The sequence below is a fragment of the Hetaerina americana genome, unplaced genomic scaffold (assembly GCF_022747635.1).
Source record: "Hetaerina americana unplaced genomic scaffold, ioHetAmer1.1.p SCAF_2, whole genome shotgun sequence".
NCBI lineage: Eukaryota > Metazoa > Arthropoda > Insecta > Odonata > Calopterygidae > Hetaerina > Hetaerina americana.
Genome location: NW_027286763.1, coordinates 82716362 through 82743194, shown reverse-complemented (window position 1 = coordinate 82743194; position 26833 = coordinate 82716362). Strand labels below are relative to the sequence as shown.

The following is a 26833-nucleotide window of genomic DNA, read 5'->3' as shown; positions in this document are numbered from 1 at the left end:
TAATTAAAAACAAAAACGAAATGAAAGTAAACGTCCCGATGAACCAATCAGAATCTTCCTAGTAAATCAAAAATGGCAGCGTCCATATGATGAAGGTAGTGGGTGTATTAATATGCACTTGAAGGTCGGCACGTAAAAGTATTAAGAGGGGGATATAATCCTCATTGAAAATGTAAGTAACGGGTTACATTTTATTGTAGTAATTGTCTATTTGGTATGGCTTTATTCACAAGTACGAACAATTTGAAAAATCAGCGTTGAAAAAATGGAAGACAATGACTGACTCGGTTTTATATTTCAGGAGTGTGTTGTGGAATATATTCATAATTGTTAGTCTTTTTGCCGTGACACTCACAAGTACAGACGATTACTACGATCTACTCGGAATATCAAAAGATGCAGACAATAGAGAAATACGCAAAGCATTTAAAAAACTTGCTATTACCCTACACCCTGATAAAAACAAAGTAAGTCATGTAGACTTTTTATGTTATTGCTTCTCTATCCGATTCCTATTAAATATTTATTTGTGGACTATACATTACTCATCTAATGTAGGATGATCCTGAGGCGCACGAGAAGTTTGTAAAACTAACAAAGGCCTATGAAGTCCTGAAAGATGAAGATTCCAGAAAGAAGTACGACCTTTACGGTGACGAAGACAGTTCCAAGAAAAAGGGTCATTATCACTCGTGGACGTATTATCATGATCAATTTGGAATTTATGATGATGATCCTGAAATTATAACCCTTAATAAACCCGACTTTGGTAAGACCCGATAAATAATTCGCATGATATTGACTGCCTCATCATTCGAATTGTAAATTTCTTAATGAGAAATCCCACAAGAAAGTGATTTATAATTGTCATGAAGAACTAAACACTTTTTTCAAATAAGTTCTTGTTTCTTTTCAGAACAAAGTGTAATTAATTCGGAGCGTATGTGGTTCATTAACTTCTATTCGCCGATGTGTTCCCACTGTCACGATCTTGCTCCTGCCTGGAGGAGGCTGGCACGCGCACTGGAAGGCGCGCTGAGAATTGGTGCTGTTAATTGTGAGGAAGATTTGATGTTATGCCAACAGGAAGGAGTCCATTCCTATCCTACGCTGATCCTATATCCATCGGTATGTACTACAAGCATGATGAACTGTGAGAATGGCTGCTATTTGAGTAACTTTTGTTACAAAGTGGAATTTTACATATCAATTAGTCTCATCGCAGCAACAATAACTAACCTCACTTATTGTATTTCAATCATAGTATTTGTTTTTCACAGCCTGAATATTCCTGGATTTTGACTGGTAAAATTATTTAGAAAACAAAATTGCGTGTTTTAATTTGAGAGAGCTTGTGAGTCTTGAACAGGTGTCCGTTGGATCACATAATCATCATATCAAAGAATCTTTAGGTCCTAGATGAATTTATTTCAGTGAGTTGTATCAGTTATGTTATAATTCCCAGGAATGAAGAATATGTCAGCCGTTTAATTTTATTTAATTCTTAAAATTCTTGGTAACGTACTGGTTTTTATACTTATGAAATTTTCCCTTTTTGGTTCCCTTAATACGGAATATCTCAACATTACCCCACCCATGAAATAGTTGTGCCTATCCAAACACATATATCCAACATATATTTTCTTCCTCTCTCTAAAAATAATGTGGGGTGCATGAGACTTCATGTCTCCAGAATTGGGTAGACTTTGACATCGCCACAAAAGATGCTTCAGGTAATGGTATTTCAGAAATGGCTTTAGGGTTTACTAAAGGTTCCAAGTTTAGTTTTAAATTAAAAATAATGGCTGCTATGAAAAATTAGGTACATTTATTGAACAATGGCACAGTTGATATAATTCCTGTCGATTTGCATTTTTCGTTTGTTATTTAACCACTTCTTCTGGTACCACAGTAGACTTTAATTGGTCTGCGTTGCTAGAAAACATCTCCTAATCTGTTTTCATGAAATAAGTAGACCAACCTGATAGCTTCCGTACGATGCCTGAGAACCATTTCTCACACTGCACAGGTTGAAATGAATACTCCATCTCCAAGTTTAGAAATCCATGTGTTAAATACAAATGTGTGTATCTTGTTAATATTTGGTGAATAGAAGCAGGAACAGATTGTTTGACCAAGAGTAGTCTCCTACGAAGTTGCCTTCTTAGTATGGTCTCCACTTGACATTTTCCAGTGTGCGGATTGGAAGCATTCTGTATGGAAAAGGCCAATTTGTCAGATGAATTTGTATTAATTGAGTGTCTTTATTAGCATCATTGAGAGCTTAGGACTGGCCATAGAGATTCACCTGCCCATTTGAACTGGCATTAATTACATGGGAGACAATTTGGCGTGATGGATACTGGTTTTCAAGTGAAGTTCATGGTATTCTTTTAAGATAAATGGGGGTCCATTTTCTAAAACTATTGTTGCGGTAGACCAAACTGAGTAAATAGTTGAATAATCTCAGCTTTTGGCCATAGAACCACAGATGAAAAGTTTAATGTCAATTTTGATAACATCTTCCGCCTACTTCTTGTATTTCATGAAGTGAAATATAGTTGTTATTCTGTAGTGGCGCTTTAGAACAGTAGTGCAGTTTGTAGTGGCTACCAGAACAAAAATAAATTAGATAGAACATATTTTATAGTACACTGTATAAAATATATGCTCGCCATTTTTGTTATTTTCTTTTAGAGTAAAATGATTTCCAAATGCAGTCTTTAACCCCAAATTTTTGGCCATTTTTTTCAATTTATGGTCTGGTAATGCTATTTTAAAAGTATTTTCCTTAACTCATAATTTTAATATCTCATTAGGCCCAACAGGGCCCAGTTCTTAAGGAGTTACTGTGACTTATTTTTAATAGCTTTGTTTAGATGTTTGACACTGGGGCACGTATGATGTTCTTGCTTTTCTTTTTGGCAACAAGCACCATTTGAAATAATGCCAACTGCCAAAGTCCTACAAAGACTTGAATTCCGACACTCAGACCAGAGAAAGCATTTTGCATGAACTAACCCCCCCATTTATACTGGGCAGGGGAGGTACCATGCCAAAAACCAATCAGAATCAAGGCAAGGTCCACGATTAAAACAATTTGATATGGCAAAATTTAGGATAATGAATTTCCAAATTTCTTGCTTGAAATTGGGATACTTGCCAGTCAAATCTGGAAGCATACGACTACTGATCTTTGGATTATTATTTCAAGATATGCCTCAGAGAATTTACACACTGAGCATGCTAATGGTTGACTTTGTGTATAAAAGTAAAGAAAATGCTTTGTGGCATTTTGGATGGAATTATGGAAGGAGGAAGTGTGCAAGGCTAAGGAGTGAGTTATTGTAATATGTGGTGTGAAGTATAAGAATATTTTGTGTTTGTTAATTAAGGCTTTAGAGTTCAGTGGTGTGTAATCACCGGCTTCATCTAAACCTACCAAACCTGAGGATACTATCTGAAAAAAAGCAGTTGTAAGATTGTAGAAAGTATAATAAATAATTCAACATCTTCAAAAAAGTATGGAGACAGTTCCTATTCATCTACTTTTAAACTGCTTCCTTTTTCTTTCCCCAATAATGTTTTCCTTAACATAATGCTAAGCCAGGGGCTTGTTTTTAGTCATTTATAGTCAACGGATAAGTATAAATTACAAATAAAAATCTAAATGTCAAGTCTGTAGTTTAAGTGTCCCATGTTGGCTGGTTAAAAAATGTTCCCAAATATATTTTTAGATATTGTCTGATAGAAATTTGATTGACATAGACATCATTTGATTCATGTTAACTCTTCTGCTTAAAATGATAACCCCTCCAATTGACTACCAACTTGATGTGGTGGAAGGGCTTGTGTGTTCCGATGACCGCTAGAGCTGTGCTGGCGGGAGCAATGGTAATTGCTCTTGGTTGGGTCACCCATGCCAGATAAGTTGAAGGTTAGGAGCCAGGCAAAAGGTAGTCCACGTAGCATCTGTTCCTCAGTAAAGCGGCTGCAAAGGCATCTGACCCCAGTGGGGCGGCCATTGAGTGATGGTGTCACCTTAAAAAAACTATTGAGGAAGGCAATAGGAAACCACCTCAATTATTATTCCCAAGATTCTCGTCATGGGCAATATAGAGAAAATCAGTCCTGGCAACTACAGGACTCGACCCAATCAGCCATGTGTCGAGCCCGGCAGCAGGAGAGGCAAGGCTTCCACAGTCGTCATCTCTTGAAATCCTTGCAAAGCAAAACCAACAGCAGCAGGACAGAAGAAGCAGGAAAAGAAGACCGAATTATTTGGAATAGGAACTTGGAATGTTGGGACAATGTTGAGGATAGCAAAATTAGAGAATATAAAGCATGAGATAGAAAGAGGAAACATATATTTTAGGTCTATGGAGGGATAGCGGATATTACTGGAGTGATAGTTATATAGCAGCATACAGCAGAGGGGTGGGAGCCATCAAGGATTTTACCATGATATTGAATAAAATGGTAGGAAGAAGCAGATCACAATCTTGTGGTCATGAGTTGTAATATCAGGTTCAAAAAGATAAGGCATGGGTGGCTGATTAGGAAATGGAATATAGAATTATTAACTGAATTGACAAGGAAGAAGTATCAGCAGACTTTAGAGAAGATTACGACTGAGGGAAAGGAACTGAGTAATAACATGGAAAAATGGAAACATAAAAAAAGGGGATATATTGAAAGCCGCAGAAGAAAATATGGGAACTTTAAATTGTAAAAGGACAAGGAAACCATGAATCACGGATGAGATTATTAGAAAAATAGATAAGTGAAGGAAATAGGAAAATGTGACTACAGAGTTTAGCTGAAGGGAGTACAATGAGTTAAATAATAAATTGGGATGGATAACAAATAGACCAATAGAAGCGTGGTGGAAGATGCGAAGAGTGAAACTGTTGAACTCTACATGAAGGTTAAATCACTATCAGGAAGAAGGGAAGATGTGTTAACAGTTAAAGATAAGTCAGGTGAGATAGTAGTTGGAACATAAAGGTCCAAGGGAGATGGAAGGAATACAAAGAAGGACTGTATGGTAAAGACCCTAAGCCAACAAGCTTAGACAGAAGGTGAATATAACATAGATGAAGATAGCTTAGGTCCAGGCATAATCGACGATGAGATAGAAAGGGCAGTCAGGTAGATGAAATCAAATAAGATCATGGGGGTAGACAATATTCCTGCAGAAGTACTTAAAGGTTTAGAAAAATGTGGGAGGCAGACTCTATATGGACTGATTCATTGCATCTATGAGGAAGGAATCTGGGCAGAAGACTTTGTGTCATCAGTGTTAGTTCCTATTCCAAAAAAGGTAATGGCTGCATCATGTGAGGACTACATAACAATAAGTTTCATTACCCACACAGCTAAAGCGGTTCTCAGTATGATCAATAAAAGAATAAGGAGCCTGGTAAATGATTACTTGGGGGTTGATCAGTTTGGATTTAGGATGGGGAGAGGCAGGAGTGATGCCATTGTAGTGATGAGATCAATAATTGAGAGGAATATAGGGGATATAGAATACAATCAGGAAGAATTTGCCTGGTTCGTATATTTCAGAAAGGCATTGGATACAATGAATTGAGAAAACTAATAAATACAGCAGAAAACAGGAATGGATTGGAAGGATAGGTGGCTAATCCACAATTTGATATAGGAATGGAAGTCGGTGGACAATTCATAAAATTAGTTTAGTTTGCTGATGACCAAGCCTTAGTTGGTCAGTCAGCCAAGGTGTTACAAGCATTGCTGAGTGAATTAGAAATTCAGTGTGAATGAGAATCGATATAAATAAATAAAAAGCTTTAGTGGTTTACCAGTATGAGAAAGGCTAAGTTAAATGTTAAATTAGGAGGGCAAAAACTAGAGAGGTGGAACAATTTACGTATCTTGGAAGTGTTTTGGATCAAAATGGTCAAAGAAGGAGGGACATAAGGAGAAGAAACTATTAGTCAAAGAAGCTTTCATGAGGAGGAAAGAATTGATGACAGGGTCATTGAGTAAGGCTCTTAAGAAAAAGCTCGTTAAAACTTTGGATTCCTGCAATGTACATAGTTATGTGCGGTGCAGGAACATGGTCACTGGAACAGGTTGACAGGTTTTTGAAATGTGAGTGTATAGAAGGTGAAGTGGATGGAAAGGAAAAAACATGAGGAAGTGCTATGTTGGGATTTTTTTGGAAGAAATAATAAGGAGGCAGGAAAAATGGATGAAAAGCATATTGATTGGCAGTGAGAGATGTTGAAGATTGTGATAGAGGGGAGAATGTTAGGCACTGAGAAAAGGGTAGAAATAGGATAGGGATGTTGGACAGGATGAAGGGAGGAAGGAAGTATACGGAGATGAAGAGGGGCTTGTTGTGGAGTAAGATGTTGGGTTGTGTTTTGTTAGTAGAAACAAAATATTCATTGGGTAGTCATATCCCTCCAAAACCTACCTTAACCGGTTGATTATCTAATAATAATAAACAATGATATGATATTGCACCTTCTGATTAATCTTTTAATTTTTGCTCTTCAGCATGAGAGGTATGATGGTGACAGGGAAACAGATGAAATGCTGAAGTATGTCCTCAGGCGTCTTCAAACCCAAGTGGTTGACCTCTGCTCTGACAACTTTGAAGATCTGACCCAAAAAGATGAATCATTAAAGGAATTGCCGTGGCTCATTTTCTTCTCACACAGGAATTCTATTGAATATGGGCATGAGCATGAATCCAGGCAAATAGTAGCAGCTATATTGGTAAGTTTCAAAAATGTATACCCTTGTATTTGAGGTGTGCTTATCCTGAATCTCCCTCATTTTTGTTGATTGACTCTTCAGCGTTTTTTTCTCACTACTTACTTGCATTTGCATACAATGTGTGCGGAGGAATTCACTCCATTCAATCAATACATATGTTTATTGAAATCCATACTAGATAGGATTTTGACATCCATTTGATTGCTTAGTATTCACGCATTAAACCTACCTAGCTTTTTTAATTATTTACTCCTTCTGGTATTGTCCATATTTTGAAATATTTTCTCCATATTGAAGCATAGTTCATTGATTAAAAGTATCGATTATACATATTATTGTAAAATACTTGCACAATGTAAAGTTGAAAACAAATCTAGTGGATATCATGTTGCTAAAAATATTTTATTTTAACCTTTGACTCTTGAAATGTGGTGGCCAGATTGTTTTCTTGCATCTCAGTATGTATGTATGGTAATGGTCCGTGTGCTAATGAAAAGCAGGTAGAGGTCCCTAATAATCCCTTGGGTACATAGTAGTAGTATTAGGGGAGGCAATCGACAGCTTAGGTCAGTTGTGCCATAAAGGATGGATAGGAAGGCTGGATGGAAACCCAGCATCGGCATTTGCCTCCCCTTATTGAAAGGTGCCAAGGGGTCCACAGTTTAACATCCCATCCGATGGATGGCTTACTCACGTGTAAGTGTTCTCCGCAAAGTATCTCAAGTAGGGATCAGGATACTACTGAAAAATAGCTGCCTCCATTGGGATTCGAACCTGGGCCCTTGGCGTGTGAAGCCAGTATGTTACCCACCACACCATCTTGATCTTTTGGGTACAATCTTTGTGGGGATTGGGATGGTGTCCTGCCTAGCATACTGTCTTCCCACACAGAGTGCCCAGGTTCAAATCCTGGTGGCGACAGATATTTTTCTGTGTTATTCCAATGATGCCTGGTTTCTCTCCACCCTTCATCCTTTCCTGTCCATCCCTAATGGCACTAATGACCTCATCTGTCAGTCGCCTCCCCTAAATACTACGACGACATTCTTTGTACTTGCGGTCGAAGGGGTTTACCCCTGTAGAGCTCATTTCGATGACTCAAAAGAGGAGCTATAAATTCCAGAAATAAATTTAACAAATTTTTAACACTCTTGCAAAACACATCAGATGTCTCAAAAGGTGGTCAAACATTCTAGATTGTTTGCTTGTACAAATGTACAAATACGTTTCCCTTAGCATAAGGGTTACTTGCCCTTTGATTGTTGACTGTTGGGGTGGTTGACTCTGAGGTCATGTAATATATGAAATGAGATATCTTAAGAATAGATTCTTGCATTTACTCTTTGGCCTGAATAACTTTCAGTGTTATCCTGAGTCACATTTTTTCAGTCTCTTTTTCCTTCTCAAAAATATTTATTTGTATGTGATTCGGTGGGGAGGATAATTTTTTTCAATCATTAGGTCTTATACTCTCCCTCTTTCTCTTTGCAATAAAATAAAACGTATTATCTTGGAATTTAGAGTTATTGATGTGCTAAATATGTGCGCATGCTAACAAATATAATTTATACAATTAAAAGAGAATTGGTCTCTCGTATGTTTTTTTTATATTACTCAATGCTGTTTAGTAATGTTATTATGTGGCAAGCATGTTCTAAAGCACATAAATTGGAAGATGTTGTGCAACAAACCAAAATTTTTAAACCCAATGGGTGTAATACTAAAACATCTTGCTGATAAATTTGTTTGCTGCTTCCCGAATCACCAGAACGACTTAATTCAAGGAGAGTGATGTACAAGTTTGAACTTAGTAAATAGATGGTCTTTTTTTTATCAAGAATGCATTTTCAATTATTTCAGGATGGTCTTGTCACTGTGGGTCATGTTGACTGTGAAACACAAGCTAAACTCTGTAAACGTTTGGACCCTACTTCGTCTCTTCAATATTATGGTGCTGGTAAAGTGGTTAAGGGAAAATCTCAACAAATATCAAGTGATGATACGAAAGAAATTGCTACAGAAATCCTATCCAAGCTTCCTGAGGCTACAATACTTGACAGAGAAGGTTTTGAGGTACTTTAAAAATACTTTCTGATATATTTGATTAATTGTTAACAAAGATTAATATCAGATTAAAAATATTTATTCCAGGCTGCAAAAGGGTACAAAATGTTATGAATAACAACTTCAGTTGAATTACGTTTTTATGGAACTGTTTATGTGCATGTCTCATTTTAATGTTTCCTTGGGTACATAGTAATGATATATTTATTCTTCTGGAGATTTTCTTGTACCAGACATCATTAATGTCATGATTTTATCGTTCAAAGGACTTGTCAAGGGTACTTACACTACTCTTGGTTATTATCATTATGGAATGCAAAACATAAAATTGGATGCCTTTGTTCCTACTTTGCTAAGGAATATTGACATTTAAAGCATAAGGATTCTTGTGAGAAACAGAATTTGCAGCTAAACATTTCAAAAATTCATGTGATGTGTTTAATTTGACATCGATGCATTGAAATTCATCTGTAAAAACCGTTAGAAAAGAGATCACAAAGTACAGTGATATGGGTACGCTATACAGAAAGATCTATCAGGAAGTAAGAAGAGAAAATCCACGCACACTATAGAGTATATGACAAGGAAGTTATTAATTGAACCAGGAAAAATTTGAGAGAGATGGACTGAATAAATGGAGGATCTACAAGTAAGTGGTAAAGATATTAGGCAAACGAGATTAGACATTAGGTCCAGGCTTACTTGATGGTGGAATAGAAAGGTCGTTGAGGGAATTGAAGTCAAAGAAGGCCGTAGCAATAGATAATGTTCCTGTGGAACTACTTAATAGTTTGGAAAAATTTGGTAGAGAGAATTTCGATGGGCTCGTTTGTAGCATTTGTGAGGGAGGAATTTGGCTGGACGATTTAGTCAACCCAGTGTTAGCATGATAAAAGTGAAAGACAGCCAAATATGAGGACTCAGTAAATTCATTCAATCTGATAAAATTACCAGAGTAGTTGTTTTTCTATTGCATCATTAACATTTTTTTCCAATTGGTAATGTATTTAAGTTGAGCAAATTATTCATCTTTATTCTTATTTGATGCCTGCATACCTGTACATGATTGCAATCCTTGTAACACAATGCAACAATTTCAGTGTGCAAAAATCATTTTACTTGGCCAGGATTCGAACCTGGATCCCTTAAGGTGCGGCCACATGCTTTAGCCAGTTAAGCTACTAAGGCGTCCTCTTACACTCTGAAATTTTGCCTTTAGAGATTTCTCCCGCAGTTTCTTGGAATCTACGACCTTGTATTGCACCAGAGAATGGGAGAGGAATTTTCTCTGGAGGACTCCATCAGTAGTAGTAGTAGTATTTAGGGGAGACGACTGACTGCTGAGGTCATTTGTGCCATAGGGGATGGGCAGTTAAGGATGAAGGGTGGAGAGAAACCCGGCGTCGGTATTAGCCTACTCTTTACAAAAGGCGCCAAGGGGTCCACAGCTTAACGTCCCATCCGACGGATGGCGTACTCACTCAAAGTGCCCTCCACAAAGAACCTCAAGTAGGGATCGAGATACCTCTGAAAAATATTCAACACTGCCAGGATTTGAACCTGGGCGCTCTGGGTGGGAAGCAAGTACGATAGCCCCCACACCAATCCTGATCCCCAGACTTCATCAGATCAGTGGTAGCAGGATAAAAGTGAAAGGCACCATATATGAGGATTAAATTCATTAATTTGATCTGATTGAATTACATTACAAGAGCCTTAATTGTTGGCAAATTGTGGAAAAATTGAACAGCCACAAATAAAATTTTGTAATTGCATTTCTGTTCTCTTGATTGAAAATGAAACTCAGCATGGAGGATATTGGCAAAAATATTTGATTGAAATATGAGGTGAGGTATTTTTTTATTGCTGGAGAGTGTGCATTTTTTCAGTGATAGGAAACATTCTGGCTTTCCTTAGCATCTCATGATGATGATCCCCCACTGATGTCCAAATAGTTTTTTGGTTTCTTTACTGTCATAATGACTTGACTATTATTTTGGTCTATTAGCATTGGCTGCACATTCTGGAATGTATTAATAGTAGTAGAACTATGATTAGGAGTGCATAAACAGTTAATGTCGCATGAATATTCCCTTGTCCCTGTTTTAAACATGAAGTTTTTGAAGAATCTATTTATGTATAATCTTTGTTTGAAATACTACCTTGAACAAAAAGTTCCCGGAATAACCACCGTGTGGCGCTCCCATCGTTCCGATTTGAGTTCTGTTTTTTTTGTTAAATTGGTACATCTGTTGTTGATATTCCCTTTAAATCTTAGTGTCATAACTTGACATTTGCAAAAGTTACGTAGCCAAGAGTACATCTATCTCTGTGTGTGTTGGCGATTTTTTACAATTGCAGAAATGGATTTAAATTTGCAACAACGAACTTGTATTAAATTTTGCGTAAAAAACGGATTTAGTGGCGCACGGACGTTGGAAATGTTGAAAAAGTGTTTCGGCAACGATTCTCTAAAAAAAACGGTCGTTTACCAGTGGCACGAGCGGTTCAGAAGTGGTCGTGAGTCAATCGAAGATGATGAACGCAGTGGCAGACCATCGACATCGAAAGTCGGTGAAAAAATTGATAAAGTAAAAGAAATGTTGGTCAATAACCGCAAATTAACCATCAGAGAAATAGCGGAGGACTTGAACATTGCCTATGGATCCGCCCAAGACATTGTGGTTAATGATTTGGGTTTCCGTCGTGTAGCAGCAAAGTTGGTTCCAAAAGACCTCAATTTCATGCAAAAAAGAGACCGTGTTGACGTCGCAAAAGACATGATTTGCGAGGCTGAATCCGATCCCACATTCATCAAAAGGATCATTACTGGAGACGAGACGTGGGTTTATGAGTACGACACGCAATCCAGACATCAGGCAAGTGAATGGCGTTCACCAAATGAGCCGAGACCAAAAAAACCACGTCGTTTTCAGTCAAAAAAGAAGGCAATGCTGACGGTTTTCATGGATTACAACGGTGTAGTGCATCATGAATTTTTGCCAGAAGGCCAGACAGTAAACAAAGAGTATTATTTGGGCCTTATGAGACGTTTGCGTGAAGCAATTCGCCGAAAGAGACCAGAAATGTGGGCAGAAAACTCGTGGATTTTGCACCAAGATAACGCACCGTCGCACAGTGCTATCATTATTCGTAATTTTTTGACGAAAAATGCAACAAATACCATCCAACAGCCACCGAATTCACCTGATTTGGCTCCCTGTGACTTCTTTCTGTTCAATCGAGTTAAAAAACCATTACGGGGAACGCGTTTTAGCAGCCGAGAGGAAGTAATGGAAAAATCGCAGGAAGCACTGATGGACATACCGAAAACCGACCTTAACTTTTGCAAATGTCAAGTTATGACACTAAGATTTAAAGGGAATATCAACAACAGATGTACCAATTTAACAAAAAAAACAGAACTCAAATCGGAACGATGGGAGCGCCACACGGTGGTTATTCCGGGAACTTTTTGATCAAGGTAGTAGCCTTGAAGTAACAGTTAGGACAAGGGAACATAGACTTTTTTAATGATAATAATCACACATTATTTTTGCTTATCGGTTGTTTGATAATAATTATTTTATTAGTTTTTATATTATTTTAGACATTTATTGAGAAAAGGTTTGGAGGAGCAATTTGAAGTTGCTCATAGGTCAGCTAATGTCATTTTTATAATCCTTCCTTTGACATTTTTTGACCTCTCTCAGGGTAATCTGTAATCCTCCGAGGAACTTTCCCTTCACACTTTTGTAGTTTATTTGCCTCCTCCTCCATTCCCTTCTTTGCCTATTCAAGCATCCATCCATGCATGGTATTTTGTAATCCTTAACCAACCCCTATTATTCCATTCCCAATTTTCCAATCTTCTGGCCCCCACCTGTTTTAGAATAAGCTTTCTCGTCTGTACTGAAATCCTTGATCATGTCACTCTTGTAATTCAATCATGGTCAGTGTAATGAAATAAGTTTAAACTTTAAGTGATTTTAATGTTATCATCATTAATGTTTATAATTTTTATTGTTACAATTACTTGAATAATCATTCAAGTATATGGTCTAAACCTGTTCCATGTCTGCCTCAATCTCTTTGTCATGTATCTCCTGAAGTGCTTGAAATAGGTGATTTTAATTAATGAGTACTGGAACAGTTGTTTGTCGTTTTCCATTAAAATTCCTGATCGATTATAATTCAGTGTGTCCCCTAATTATTGTTTTTTTCAGAATAAAACCTCATTATTTTCTCAAGGGTCTCTGAGAGCTGTTAGTATTTTTAATATATTCATTCATATTAGTATTCCAATGCATAGCGAGATCTCAAATATACACTTTTGAATGGACCAGTGAAAAATTGTTCTTGCAGTATCAACAAAATGTTTTAAGAGTTCCTTATTTTCTGCCATTTGTCCCTGTTAGGATATGAAAATGCAGCTGACGCTAGGTTCAAAATCCAATTGGCTTGTTTATTTCCACCTGGGTGAGATGGAAGGAAGCCTTGAACTGAAGAAACTACCTGCATTACTTACATCATTCCACATTGGAAGAATTAACTGCATAAGGGAAGCAACTCTCTGCCAAGAAATGCACATAAACAGGTCATAATTTTTTATTGTTTTCTTTTTTAGGGATAAGTACATTTTGTAGATTAGTTGAAGTGTAGTTAAATTAGCTCAGCAGCATACCCTGACTACACTTTTCCAATTGCATATGTCCTCAGATATCCAATGATTGCCGTCTTCAAATCTGGTGGTGCAGTTCTGAGGGATGAGCCCCCATACGAATTCCACCATGGCAGACGGGATTCCGCACCTGACCTCGCCGACTTTGCCCGGGAGAGTGCCGAAGCTCCCTACGTCAGGTCCCTGACGCCCTCCGACTTTGTCTGGGGCACCCGTGGGCTGCGGGTGAACAGCCCTGGCTCGTGGGTTGTGGACTTTTTCGCCCCGTGGTGCCCACCGTGCCTTCGATTGATCCCTGAGTTCAGGCGCGCAAGCCGTGCCCTAGGAGGCAATGTCTCACTTGGTATGGTGGACTGTACCACTCACGTGGAGCTTTGTCGGTCCCGAGGAATTCGGTCCTACCCAACATTGATGTTGTTCACCTCCTCCGGGGAGGACCACACGTACCAAGGAGGGCACACGGCCCGTGATTTGGTGGAGTTTGTGAGAGACATGTTGGATCCAATAGGTGGGTGAGGTTATCTGTATATATATGATGTTGTATTATTTTAACATTTCATCGTGCTTTTGAACACTTGAATAATGCACTGGTGACCATGAGCTAACAATGTCAAACATATGAGGATTTATTTTTGTAATGATGGTATTTTATTATTTATTAGAGTTTAGGAAATTATATTTTTTAATTTTTGACATATACTGACTCAGTGTCATAGAAACCATTGTATATAAGGGAGACTAGGTATCAGAGGAGACCTAGAATACATTCTAGGCAAGGATTATTTTATCCAAATCGTGTCATTTTTAAAAGTGGTTGCAATAGTAGTAGTGGATTTAGAGTAGGCAACTGGCAGCTGAGGTTATTTGTGCCATTAGAAATGGATGGGAAAGGAGGAAGGGTGGAGAAAAATGTGGCATTGGCATTAGCTTACTCTTAACAAAAGGTGCCCAAGGGTCTGTAGCTTAACATCCCATCTGACGGACGGCGTACACACTTAAAGTGCTCTCCACAATGCAGCTCAAGGAGGGATCAGGATAACACTGATAAAGATCTGTCACCTCCTGTAGCCGAACCTGGGCTCTGTGGGTGGAAACCAGTACATTAGTGGCTTCACCATCCCGATCTCCTTTTAAAAGTAACCGACCTATATAATTCTTTATCATTGACCCCACTGTGTGTTATTTAAAGATCTAGTCACAGCCTATTATATAAATTCCTTTAAACTTATAAACATTTCAAATCGTTAGTTTGCGTATGGTGCAAAATTACTGCAGTTGTTGAAACGCCCACTAAATGCAAATACCCCTAATCCCATTCAAGAAGTTTGTGTTGCAACTCGAGTAGGAAGAACCAAAAATGATCAATTTTTAATAATTATGATTATTTTATTTCATGGTATTATTTTATGGTAGTATCCTATTGTGTCGGTAATCTGCATTTACTTCATAGTGGTGAGCCACAAGTATTGGTATGCTGGCTATCGGGGCACACCATTCAGAAGGGATGATAACTTGTTTAGAATTGTGATGGCATGAAACGGCGGCTAGCAAGATTTTTCTACTCTGGTTCCACTTGTGGCATGACTGCCAAAACTGATAGGTAGAGTGGCATAATGTTTCAAAGGGAATGCTGCACATACCATGGGTACTTCATAAGCCAATAGCCTCTCATACTCTACCTTTAATTACTAGTAAATATCTATGAAAATCTTTAAATTATTGAAATGATGTTGGGAAACATGAATTGTATAAGATGGGCCAATCAAGAAATGGATATGGCAATACTTGGATTAATGGAACTTGTAATGTGAGTCATCTTCATAAGTATCTACGGTGCACTGTTATTGATTGCTATGGAAATTGTGTATTGTTATGATCAGGGGTTTATGTCATTAAGCATGGAGTTCATGTGGTAGACTTGGTTCTGAAGGAAGTATCTATGGAAATGTGTTACTGTCCCTTAGTCCAGCACTATGGGTGTGTATGAAAGCTGGTTTTCAAGGAGCTGTAGTTGTAGAGAGTTATGTACCAGTATAGGTGAGAGGGAAAGTGTAAAGAATGAGTCCTGGGATTAATCAAGTGAAATCTTTGAATAAGAGTGGCCCTGGTGAAATAATAATAGCCTTAGTGGGCAGGAATATTGGGATGATATTAGAAGATGCTGGTAAAAAAATGATTAGGGTCTCTTGGCAACCCCCAAATGAATGATAATGGTAAAAATCTGTTACATGTGTGCATTTAAAAAGGATTTTTTTATCTTACATAACCAGTTTAAACATAATCATGTGCATTTTTGTTCATATCAAAGCTATGGCTCTAGGAAGATCACTGATTTCATTGTGTGTAATTAGAGCCAAGAGCATTAGTGGCGGACATGTGGATGATGGTAGGTGCTGAATGTGGAACAGACTATTATGTTTTAGTTTGAGAAGCTGAATAATTGGGTTATTCCATTAATTGGATGGCATATCTACGGCCCACTGAATATTACTTCATTGTTTACAGCGATTCCCTGATATTTAATCCCTGGTGCCTGAGCAAAACCCACGCGTGGTAACTAAAAGCACTAGAATGCTCAGAACAGGCCACTAGAAATTCCCTGAGCCAATAAGGAGGAAATATATATGGGACATGATTGGTTGGACAGCTGGCATAATCAAATGAATGAAGAAAGTGTGACATTGATAATACAAATGAATTTGAAAGTATATAACGCTAGGATAATTTTATCTGAGTAGTGAGAGTGACTAGAATGGAGGTTATAACCTACCCCTTGGAGAAACAATTTTGAATGCCTATTATATCTATTGGCTTTTATGATATTTATCAGATGGTGTGAATGTAAACCCATTTGGTCTATGGTAAATCCCTTCACACACAGTCCTAAATTAATATCAACAATAATATTAAGCACCCTGTAAAAAATCTGAACAATTGTTGAATACCAAATAGGAGATAGTTATACCAAGGTACTATACCCTCATTTTTCATCATATTTCTTTTCTTGTAGCTTACTTATATGATTTTTTGTACATCATGAAAAGTTTATCATAATATAAGGTGACGTAGGTATTCACGAAGTGAAGTCCATGAAATATGGGAGAATTAATGGATAAGGAAGGAATAATGTGGTTGACAATTTACGAGGGTCATCCGGAAAGTAGTACCCGTTCGTGCCGCATGAAGTGCTGACGACGCGAGTAGCCGCTGGACGAGGTCAGATAGCTTCAGTGGCTTGTCTGCCTTCTCTGAGCCAAGTTGCGTGACGCTAGCATTGCCTGTGTTGTTTCTGTGATTGTTTACAATGTTTAAAAAAATTGAGAACGCCGCCAGTTGTGAAGTGAGGGCAGTGATTAAATTCCTCAATGCAAGAAACGTTCGCCCATGTGATATTCATCGCCAATTAAAGGAGGTGTATGGAGACAATGTAATGGACGAGTCGTCTGTTCGGCGGTGGTGTCGCAACTTCAACATGGGGAGGGGGAACACACACGACGATGAGCGTTCGGGGAGACCGTCTGTCATTACAGACCAACTGGTGAGCTCAGTTGACGAATTCGTGAGGAACGATCGGCGCGTCACAATTGATGACATCTGTGAGCATTTTCCCAATGTTTCTCGAACAATTGTTCATGAAATTGTTAAACACCATCTGCATTATGCAAAAATTTGTGCAAGATGGGTCCCTCGCGTATCTCAATGAGCTGGCGGCGAAGGACTATGCAGCAGGAATACAGAAACTTGTCACACGTTATGACAAATGCCTTAATTTGCTTGGAGATTATGTTGAGAAGTAGTTTAAAGTATCCTCTTTCAAATAAAATTTTTTATGTTTGTTAATATTTACTTTTGTGTCTTTATTTCACGAACGGGTCTACTTTCCGGATGACCCTCGTAGTTTCTTGGCAGAATGAAGGTTGATAGTTAGTTAGTTAATGAAGAAATCAAGATTAAAAATATAGGGCAAACTACAGTTTATGGTGGAAGAAGTCCTGGACATATCTATCTCTTGGTATCACCGTGATGCCTGGAACATTTTTATTGAATGAAAGAATTTTTGCCGACAGAAACATCTGTTGTTATAATTTTAGAAAATTGATTCCATATATTCTGTAGCAAATTGTAATGTCATGTTATGCGTTTTTGTGAAAAAGTTTCCAGTACTGTATGAAATTCTGGTGATAATGGCGTTAAATTTGCCAATGTTCCATCCCATATCAAAAGCCATGCTGGATGCATGAATACAAGGAGGCACTGCTTGGTGCCTATATCTTAGGATAGCATAAAAAGACTGTTGAAGACCATTATCCCATTAGACTGCAATTTACACATTTGAAGGAGGTAGTATTTTTAAAAGTTTACAGTACAGCACTAATTAATTGTTGGTCCAGTTTCTCCTGAGCAATGTTTGACTGAGGGTGAATTCAGTAGTATTTTTCAGTGAATCATGAGTTGAATGCACTATGAATTGATGTATAATTCCTCCAAAATACATTTCCCACTTTTTTCGTAGACTAAGTTTTAATTTATTTGTATTTTACATGTTTGAAATGTTTCCTGAAATTGAGAGTTGTAAATTTCATTTGTCTCTCATCATAGGATTGCATAAAACATTTTTCTGCAGAAAAAACAAAGTTTATGCCATTAATGGTGCTGTGAGTGACTTTATTACTGTCTTTCATGTAAAATAAATAATGGGTACTAGCCAGACTTTATAAAACCTAAGATCACAACAGGGGATTCCTCAACGTGGGTCACTGATTACCTTCCTATTTCCTGGTCTGGTGGTCTTAAGAGTATGAATAGAAATCTTGATATAACAACTGTCTACAACAGCTAAAACTCACTTAGTGTATGAGGCACTTGTTATTAATAATGTCAATAATATATTATTCACTATTTTCTATGACTTCATTGACAGCATTGATATTGAATTTCGTGATACTATTAATGATATCAAGAAACTACCAGTTTTGATTTGAATTGATTTAATGGCATGATTGTTACAGTGTATATTGTGATACCATACTACATAATGATAATAAATATCGGCTATCATTATCAGTGATTGTACTTGTTTGACATAAAAAACATGGCATGTTCTCGACTGGGCATTATAAATCACATTGTAGAATTGGTTGGGACTTTAATTTATTAACTCTCTCTATTAATGTTGTCATAATTTTCTTGATAAAAACAAGTCAAAAAAGCCTTATGTCATACTGCATGTTTTTCATGTTGTCTTTGTGAACTTTTTTAAATGGATGGCTATGGTATTTTCTGGGTGAGTTTTTTTGCTGTGAAGTGAACAGTTCTGAAGATAGTATCTCCAAATATGTATGGTAGCAATGAAGGAATGGCAGAGTTTCAATAGTTATAGATAAATTTCATAAACAGTCAGACTGGCAATTATAGTTGTTGCACAAATTTCCCTAGGATCTAAATTTTCTAACATGACAAAAATAACAGCATTGCTAAACATATGCATTTCCAGAAAATATATGATAATATCATAAAAATATAATATATTTTTATATTTAATTTTCGGCTATATATACAAATGTATATACATCTGAAAAACTGTTGCAATGCAAACAAACTCAATGGCAATTAAACTTAAGTCCAGCTAAGTAGATATCAATATCCAAATATAACATTAAGTTCATCTTTTTGACTTTCTTTGTCATGAAAGGAATTTTTTCCTGATGGTCTTAAGACAAAAATGTTTTCCTGAATTAATCATAATACTCAGTTACTACCTTTTGGGGCCCATTTATGTAGCAGGTGTTTTATCTTGAAGGAGGCTGTAGAATAGTTTCGTCTATTCTCCTTTATATAATTGACACAGATTTTATTTCTTGAATTATCTTTAAATTAGGGTTGTGATGTTGACAGAAGTTCAATTTTTATGTTTGATCCAAGTTATTCTGACTTCATTAAGTCTCTCAGCAAAATACTAAGCATTCAACTTGATTGAGGTTCCATAGAGGCTCTTCCTGTTAGCAATAAGCAGGATAATAGATAAATAATCAGGCTACTTTTCATCCTACTGTTTCTGCAGACATGGTTACTCAAAAAGCCCAAATTCTCTGATTGTTCTTAAGTATTATCCAGCCATGGCTGTGTCATATTCTGTTTTAAATTATTAAATACCAATTTTCAAAATGCATGCCTATCTGAGAATTAAAAATAAGCAAGCTTAAGTCGGAAGATATGATGCCCTGTCAATTAAGTATGGGTGCAATGGTATGATTACATTTTGATGCAGCTGTTGATGCAACATCAATCTTAATGACAAGAGAACACTGTAAGTGCTAGCTCTCACTATAATGTATAATTATTGTTATATAATATAGTGGAACCATCATTTTTAATGAATTATGAAAATCAAAAATGTATGATCGCTCTTTATTGAATATCCATCATTATATTAGGTTTTAGGGTGTATAGAAGTTGGGTACAAACCTTGAACTTATGTGAGATCTTTGGATATTCTATGGCATGACATGGTTTCAATGCCCATGTATGGTGTGTTCCAGCAATTAGCCAATGTCATTTATTTTAATCCAATCCAAATCCTGCTCAGAGATAATTATTTGAACATTTTGGCTGCATTTTCATTGTATTGCCTCGGTTCATCTGCATTTGTAACTATGTACAGAACAATGCCAATTTCCAATTCATATTGCTTTTCATAAAAATTAAGTTAATATGCCGGTGTGTGTAATCTTTATGAGTAATTGTTTCTAATTTTTCTTCCAGTTTTGAAGCTGACTGAGGATAATTTTTATACAAATGTAGGCAAGAAGTTAGCTAGTGAGATGTGGATTGTAGACTTCTTTGCCCCATGGTGTGGACCCTGTCAGCAGTTGGCACCACAGTGGCGTAAGCTAGCTAAGGTTGTAATAAAATTAAATATCAAGTACTATCCCTGAAAATATTCTCGTGTTCTTGAAAGGTTTTCTTAAGTTAAGGTTGAAAAAATGTTTGATTCACTCTAAGATATGCTATATATACATAAATGTTGGTGGAACTTGCTTCAATTATCCTTGTTAGAAAAATGGTAGGCAATTGGAATTGCATGTATTTTGCTTCCTAATTAATTTACAGATCTCCTTGAAATATTTTGAATTTTGGAGAAAATGATTTTCTAAATGATTGTAGTATTTACTTATGTGTTTGCATTAATTTTCATTGTTTTTAAGAGAGAAAAGCAAATCACTCGTATCTCACAGCATCTGTCCCATTTCTTGAATCATGACAGCCATTGACTTAGATTGAAATTACTTGAGCTATGACCTCCAAGGCACTAGTTTTCAGGGAACTATGAGTTTTTATAATTTTTAAATGGTGATGTTTAAGCCTACAATTTTTCAGTGAAAAAAAATATTTTTCAAAGAATTGCAGTGCATTTTCAGCAAAATACTTGTTGCTCAACTCATTCTTCTTTATCATTCTAATCATGGTTATGTGTAGGCTGGAAGTTTTGGGGAAATAAGTACCATATTGTAAGAAAAATCAGGAAAAAGTTGGTTAGTGGATCCTAGAAAATAAGTCGCCACCTTATTACCATTTAAATTGCATGGTTTAACATTAATTTTGACGAATAAATAAAACTCTTTTAAAGTAACCCAAATTGCCATTATTTGTCACACACATCTGGTATATTTATGTTCGAGGAGAGGTTCATCAAAGTTACAAAGTTGGGAATAAAGTAATTGTTTTGGCCATTGGATCATGGCTTTACTTTTTGCTGAAATGAATTACTCTCTTCTTTTAATAAAATGCAGATGGTGTCTGACATGGAAAATGTTCACATTGGGGAAGTCAACTGTGAGATGGAGGCTGGCCTCTGTGGTCAGCAAGGTATTCGCTCCTATCCCACCATAAGGCTCTATCCAATGGGGTCCAAAGGCTTATCTCAGACAGCGTAAGTAAGCAGAGGTGTAGCTCCAGTTATTAGATCAATTTCACAGTTTATTTAAAGATAGCTTGTCTTCAAAGGAAAATTTTCAGTTAGAATTGTTCAATTCATCTATTTTTTTAGTATTGTGTGCATACTGGGTTGTTAGAAAAAGATTTCCTTTCTTTTTTCTCATTTTCCATTTTGTTGGTAAAATGGTGGAGTTGTATTCCTTAAGGTCATAGATGTAATTTATGTTGTGCCAGAGTATGTTTGAACTAGTAATGTTACATTAGAGTAACCAGTGGCCATAAAATAGACAAGAAATAATCAGGTCTCAGAGAATTTTGCTGAGGATTAATCAGTGCCATTTCGTGTATTGCAATCATTACAATTATCATGTATACAGGTAATTAATCTTTCTTAGACTGAACATTTAACTTTCATTGTCCCTGGTCCTGAAATTTGTTAATTTTTTGTGATGTTACAAAGCAAAAAATTGGAAGTTGTATTTTTTTAAACATTATTAGTTATCATTTTAACTTTCAGAAGTACACATGTGAAAAAAAGTGGGCACATTGTTTTGTACAAATGGTCTTCCGTTAACATTTTGATATTATTTTTGATTATCTGTAGTGTATCGATATTTTTATTCAAGTTTAACAACTTAGTTAATATAAATTGTATTTGGAAGTTCCTGGCTTAAATATTCTCAGGACTGTATGCTTTTGCAATGCCACAATTTCAGAGTGAAAAAGTCATTTGCCTTGACGGGGATCCCGGTAATTGTTGCATTGTAATGCATATTAGCAGATGAGATGAGTTAAAAGTTACTGTCACAACATCTCCCTCAGTTTCTTGGAATTTGTATGCTTTTGGTTTTGTTATTATCCAGTCATGTATTTATGTGGGGGGAAAATATATATTAATAAATCTTAATCTCAGTTTACATAAACATTGATTTAACACATAGTTTACTGATTTCTTGTGTAATGTGTTCTGTTGAATGATTATTCTGCTTAGGATAAACTTTGATTTAATTGTTTTTTAAGATGGTTTCTTCTTTCAAATAATATACAGGATATACAGTGGCTTCCACCGGGATGCTGACTCACTGCGTCAGTGGCTTTTTAACTTTGTGCCTTCAGTTGTTCAGCATTTACCTCCTGAATACTTCGAAGAGCGTGTCCTGCAGAGCTCCGACCCATGGTTGGTTGATTTCTATGCCCCTTGGTGCGGGCATTGCCATCGATTTGCTCCAGAATTTGAAGTGGTCGCTCAGGTAAAATATTTTAACTGTTATGTCATCTTAAATCATAGTAATTAATTTGTTTCTTGAATGCAGTGCACACCATAACCATTTTTATTGTTATCCAAATTAATGCATAATATAAAATTTGGAGCTAAAAGCTTTCTGCCTCCAAACTCACAAGACTTTCCATAATTTTTAGTAGAGTAAAATGTTAATCAATCATCTAATTGTACATTGAAATTTGAAGCTGTGATCTAAAATAATGGCTTAGATACTTTTTGTTGCTAAGTTTGTTCCGAAACATTTAGCATCATCAAGCATTGACGACTTGCAAAATGATGTATATGTATACCCAATATAAGTATAGTACATCTGTTCTTCATTCAATGCTATAACTCTCAATTCTCTATAAAATATAAAACTTCTAATTGCTTAGTCTGTAAGCTTACTTGAAATTATATTGAATATTGTACCGGTGAGAAAATATCTCAACTTTGAATTTGTACTTTCTTTAAACTAAATGTAAACTCTCTGGAATGACAGACTTGCATCTGATATGTCATGCCATCATCTTCATATGTCAATGACTGTCAACAGGGTTCAACCCTTAGTTTCTTGAAAAATTAACATCTTGTGAGTGGAGTTCCTATACTGCGCATGTTGAATTTGGATGTGTCACATTCACAACATTGTTGCTTTCTGGAATCACCCCACCTACTGTGGACCACTGTAGAAAACTTTGAGTATCACTGCCACAGGCCAACAGAATGGTGATGTTACATTTGAAATTGTTATCACATCATTTTGGTCTATGTTTGACTTGTCCTTGTATGTATCTTAATTTGTTTCGATCAAAAGATAAACAAGGCTGAAGTCAAAAATGTACTTAAAGTCTGCATCCCCTTCTTGTACTTGCAATATTTGCGCTTCCCCTCAATTAATTCCTCAGGGGGGAAGGATGAGGAAGGGAGACAATATGACCTTTTCACATAAGAGTGTAAATTAGTAATATTTACATGGCTGTGGAATGGATGTATCAGGTGTCTTATCACCTCTGAGACAAATGTCTTTTTGATGAATTTTGATCATATTTACCACAGTAAATAGGATTTTTCTTAGAGTATGATATTGATTCTCAATTTAAAGAGCTGACCATTAAAGTAACCATAAATTTGTTTTTATTGTTAATTTATGCATAACTTCTTAGTATTTTTTTTAATGAAACGGAATTTATAATGTATTGCGGTGTTATCCTCTGGTGTATATGTTTGTCAAATGACCAAATGCTAATAACCAAACCTATCTTAGGCACTCATATAGTGAAATAAATTATAAATGCATAGCTATGTGCCAGGAAATGAAAAATTGTGCCCACATCAACCAGGTAATCATTTTAATTACTGTATTTCCTTGCCCATAAGGCATAGTCTGATTTTTCAGGTTAGAATATATGGAAAATACTTGGATCAGACAAAAAAGATGAAAGTATTTTGATGTTAACCTTAATACAAAGAAAATTGAATTGTTACATTAAAAATTAGTGGCTACACATACATCAACATTTATTCATTGTAGAATCGTGGAAATTGGTCATCACTGGGCCAAAATGCCTTTCAGCTGCCTTTTTTCAATGTTCTAAAGTGCAGTTCATGAATTCAAGTTTAAATGAATTACTTTAACACAATCTCTCTTTAAGATCCCATGAGGTACTTGTCATTTTAACATTTTATGTGACCCGATATGAATTGCTTCCACAAAGTGATGCCTCAAAACATTCAATTTTTATGTGACTTTTTTATATTATTGAAATTTGTATCAAGAGCAACCATTTTCTATGCTTTACAACACTCTCATTCTACTTAAGGTTGAACGCCTGTAGACTTCAAGTATATCAGGAGTGCTATAATGTACGTTTGTAATGTATATAGAAAAAATATTGAGGGATGACATCCCCATCAGCCCAATGTGGATCAAGTTTTGCGGCAGTATCAAATGGAAGATGAAACTAAACACGCTACATCACATATTTTAATGATTTATTTGGGAATATTTTGAGGAAATATTTTCAAATAAATATTAAAACCTCTGTTGCTTACTGCGGACGCAAAACAGTGATATAATCAAAATTTGTAATAATGGCAATCATTTTCTATGTATGATGGGGAAAAAACTCAATAATAAGTATTTTTCCGGCAGATCAGCTTGTGCTTATGGGTCAAAGTTATACCCGTCTACCCACAGGAGGCCCATAATATGCAGGCTGAATATAGAGTACATTTTGGAGCAAAAATAGGCATCTATTGAACTGGCAAATACAGTAAATGGTGTTAGGTTAGAACTTGCATAATCTACTTGTTGCTGGAGGACATTTATCTGTTATTGCATTGCTATTCTCATGGTTTGTGTTGTAAATTTTTTACAGAAACTGGCCGGACGCGTTAAAGCTGGTAAAGTGGACTGTGAGGCTTATCGTCAGTTGTGCCAGCGAGTCGGAATTCGGGGTTACCCCACACTCAGACTTTACAGAGGATCTCTGGGCCACGAGGGTGCTCACAAAGGCTCATATTATGGGGAGGACGTAGGCAGCCAATCCAGCTCGCAAATACTGTCTCATGTGGAAAGAGTGTTGTGGGGAACAAGCGGTCAAGATTCATATCACCAACACAATTATCTCCATGATGAGTTTTGACCGCAGTCGATGAAGTAACTCAAATCAATCTTATTCGAATAGCCTTTAAGTAATATTCATTTTTTTAAGACAATTTGAGTGAATATTTTTAAAATGATTCCTAATTGCCGTATGCGCACATTCTCAGGCTGAATTTGTTTTATACCGCAAGAAGAAAAGAAAACATTCTTTTGTTGTATCCAAATACTGAAATGTTGGAAAAAGTTTTTAGGTAACTTGTTTTAGCATGAGTTCAAGGTACAGGGCTGTGACTCATTTTGGAAGGCTATCTAGTTGCGCCCTCCTCCTCTTGCCCTTCCAAGAAACTGGGAGGAGTGAACGCTAAGCAGTGCATCCAAATGGTTTACTAAATGAGGCTGGATTCCTCAAGTGTTGCGTTCCCTTTCTCCGTTTCTTCATATCCAAATAGAACTCTTTAGAATCTGCAATTTTTATTTAGGTGTTCTGCTCTACGAGTTTTTAATGCTGGAATCGTACATTAAAATCGATGAAATAGGTGCACCTACATAAATTTTTTTAAAAATTTTTTACGTTAATTATCTTTGTGAATTTACGCATAAAAATAATCCCTTAAACTATTAACCCAGCATTACCTAGCTACTGTCTGTATCACAAAGTTCTTAATTTGAATAAGTCTTTCATTACTCCCAAGTCCTCATGACTCTTCATATACTCGTCTTGGTGGATTCTAATTTTTATTCCCACATGAGGTGGTTTTCTATTTATTATAACAATTTATAAACATACATTTTGCCCATTGCCAAATTTGATGTGGGCTAGTGATGGTATGCTCTTTCCTTTTTTATGAATTCCTAATGAACCAAAGGTTAATGAATAAATGGTGCTGTGACTTAATAATAATAATTTTGACCCGCTGTATTACATGATATTAATATTTTGGTTAATAATTTATTTTGCATTCAAATATTTTTGCCTAATCATGTTGGCTTGCGAAACCTGCAGTGCATAAAAATCTTAGGTGCATCGGTGAGTTAATGCTATAGCCTGAAAGTCTTCTCCAAGTGATGAATTTCTTATAATGCATAAAAATTCTATTGTAAATTATGTGTATCTTTGGTTTTTATTTATTTTCAATGTATTATGTTTCTTTGCTTGCATCAACTTAAATCAAGAATTCATTTGCATTAATTATGTTAATTCATTAATGTTATGGCAAGATAATTTTTCAAAGCCTAACCAAAATCATGCTCACTTGAGTTTTCATTACTTCATAACAAACCGCTGAGAGTTCATTTATGTAACTACATTTTAATTCCAATGTTAAATGTCAGGTTTTTTTATACTGATGAATGTTTATTAAAATAGTGAAATTACAGATATGACAGAATAAAGTGCTTTTGCAGATATATATTTCATATATGTTTTGAATTGTTTGCCAAGAAGCTGATAGGGTATAAGTTGGATAGTTTATTGAAGTAAGCTGTCCATGACATATTAACTCTGTCTCTCGACTCTTACCATTGAGTGTTA

General features: G+C 36.2%; 1 protein-coding gene across 1 annotated transcript; it reads left to right on the top strand.

Moving 5' to 3' along the window:
• Positions 1–76: 76 nt before the first annotated feature.
• On the top strand, positions 77–26833 carry LOC139688220 (dnaJ homolog subfamily C member 10-like). The gene is made up of 12 exons (XM_071585652.1): positions 77–172; positions 302–467; positions 559–769; positions 917–1128; positions 6532–6753; positions 8614–8826; positions 13236–13414; positions 13537–14006; positions 20261–20397; positions 21289–21428; positions 22482–22683; positions 25076–26833. Coding segments are annotated over exons 1-12 (2421 nt in total). The 5' UTR covers positions 77–170; the 3' UTR covers positions 25343–26833.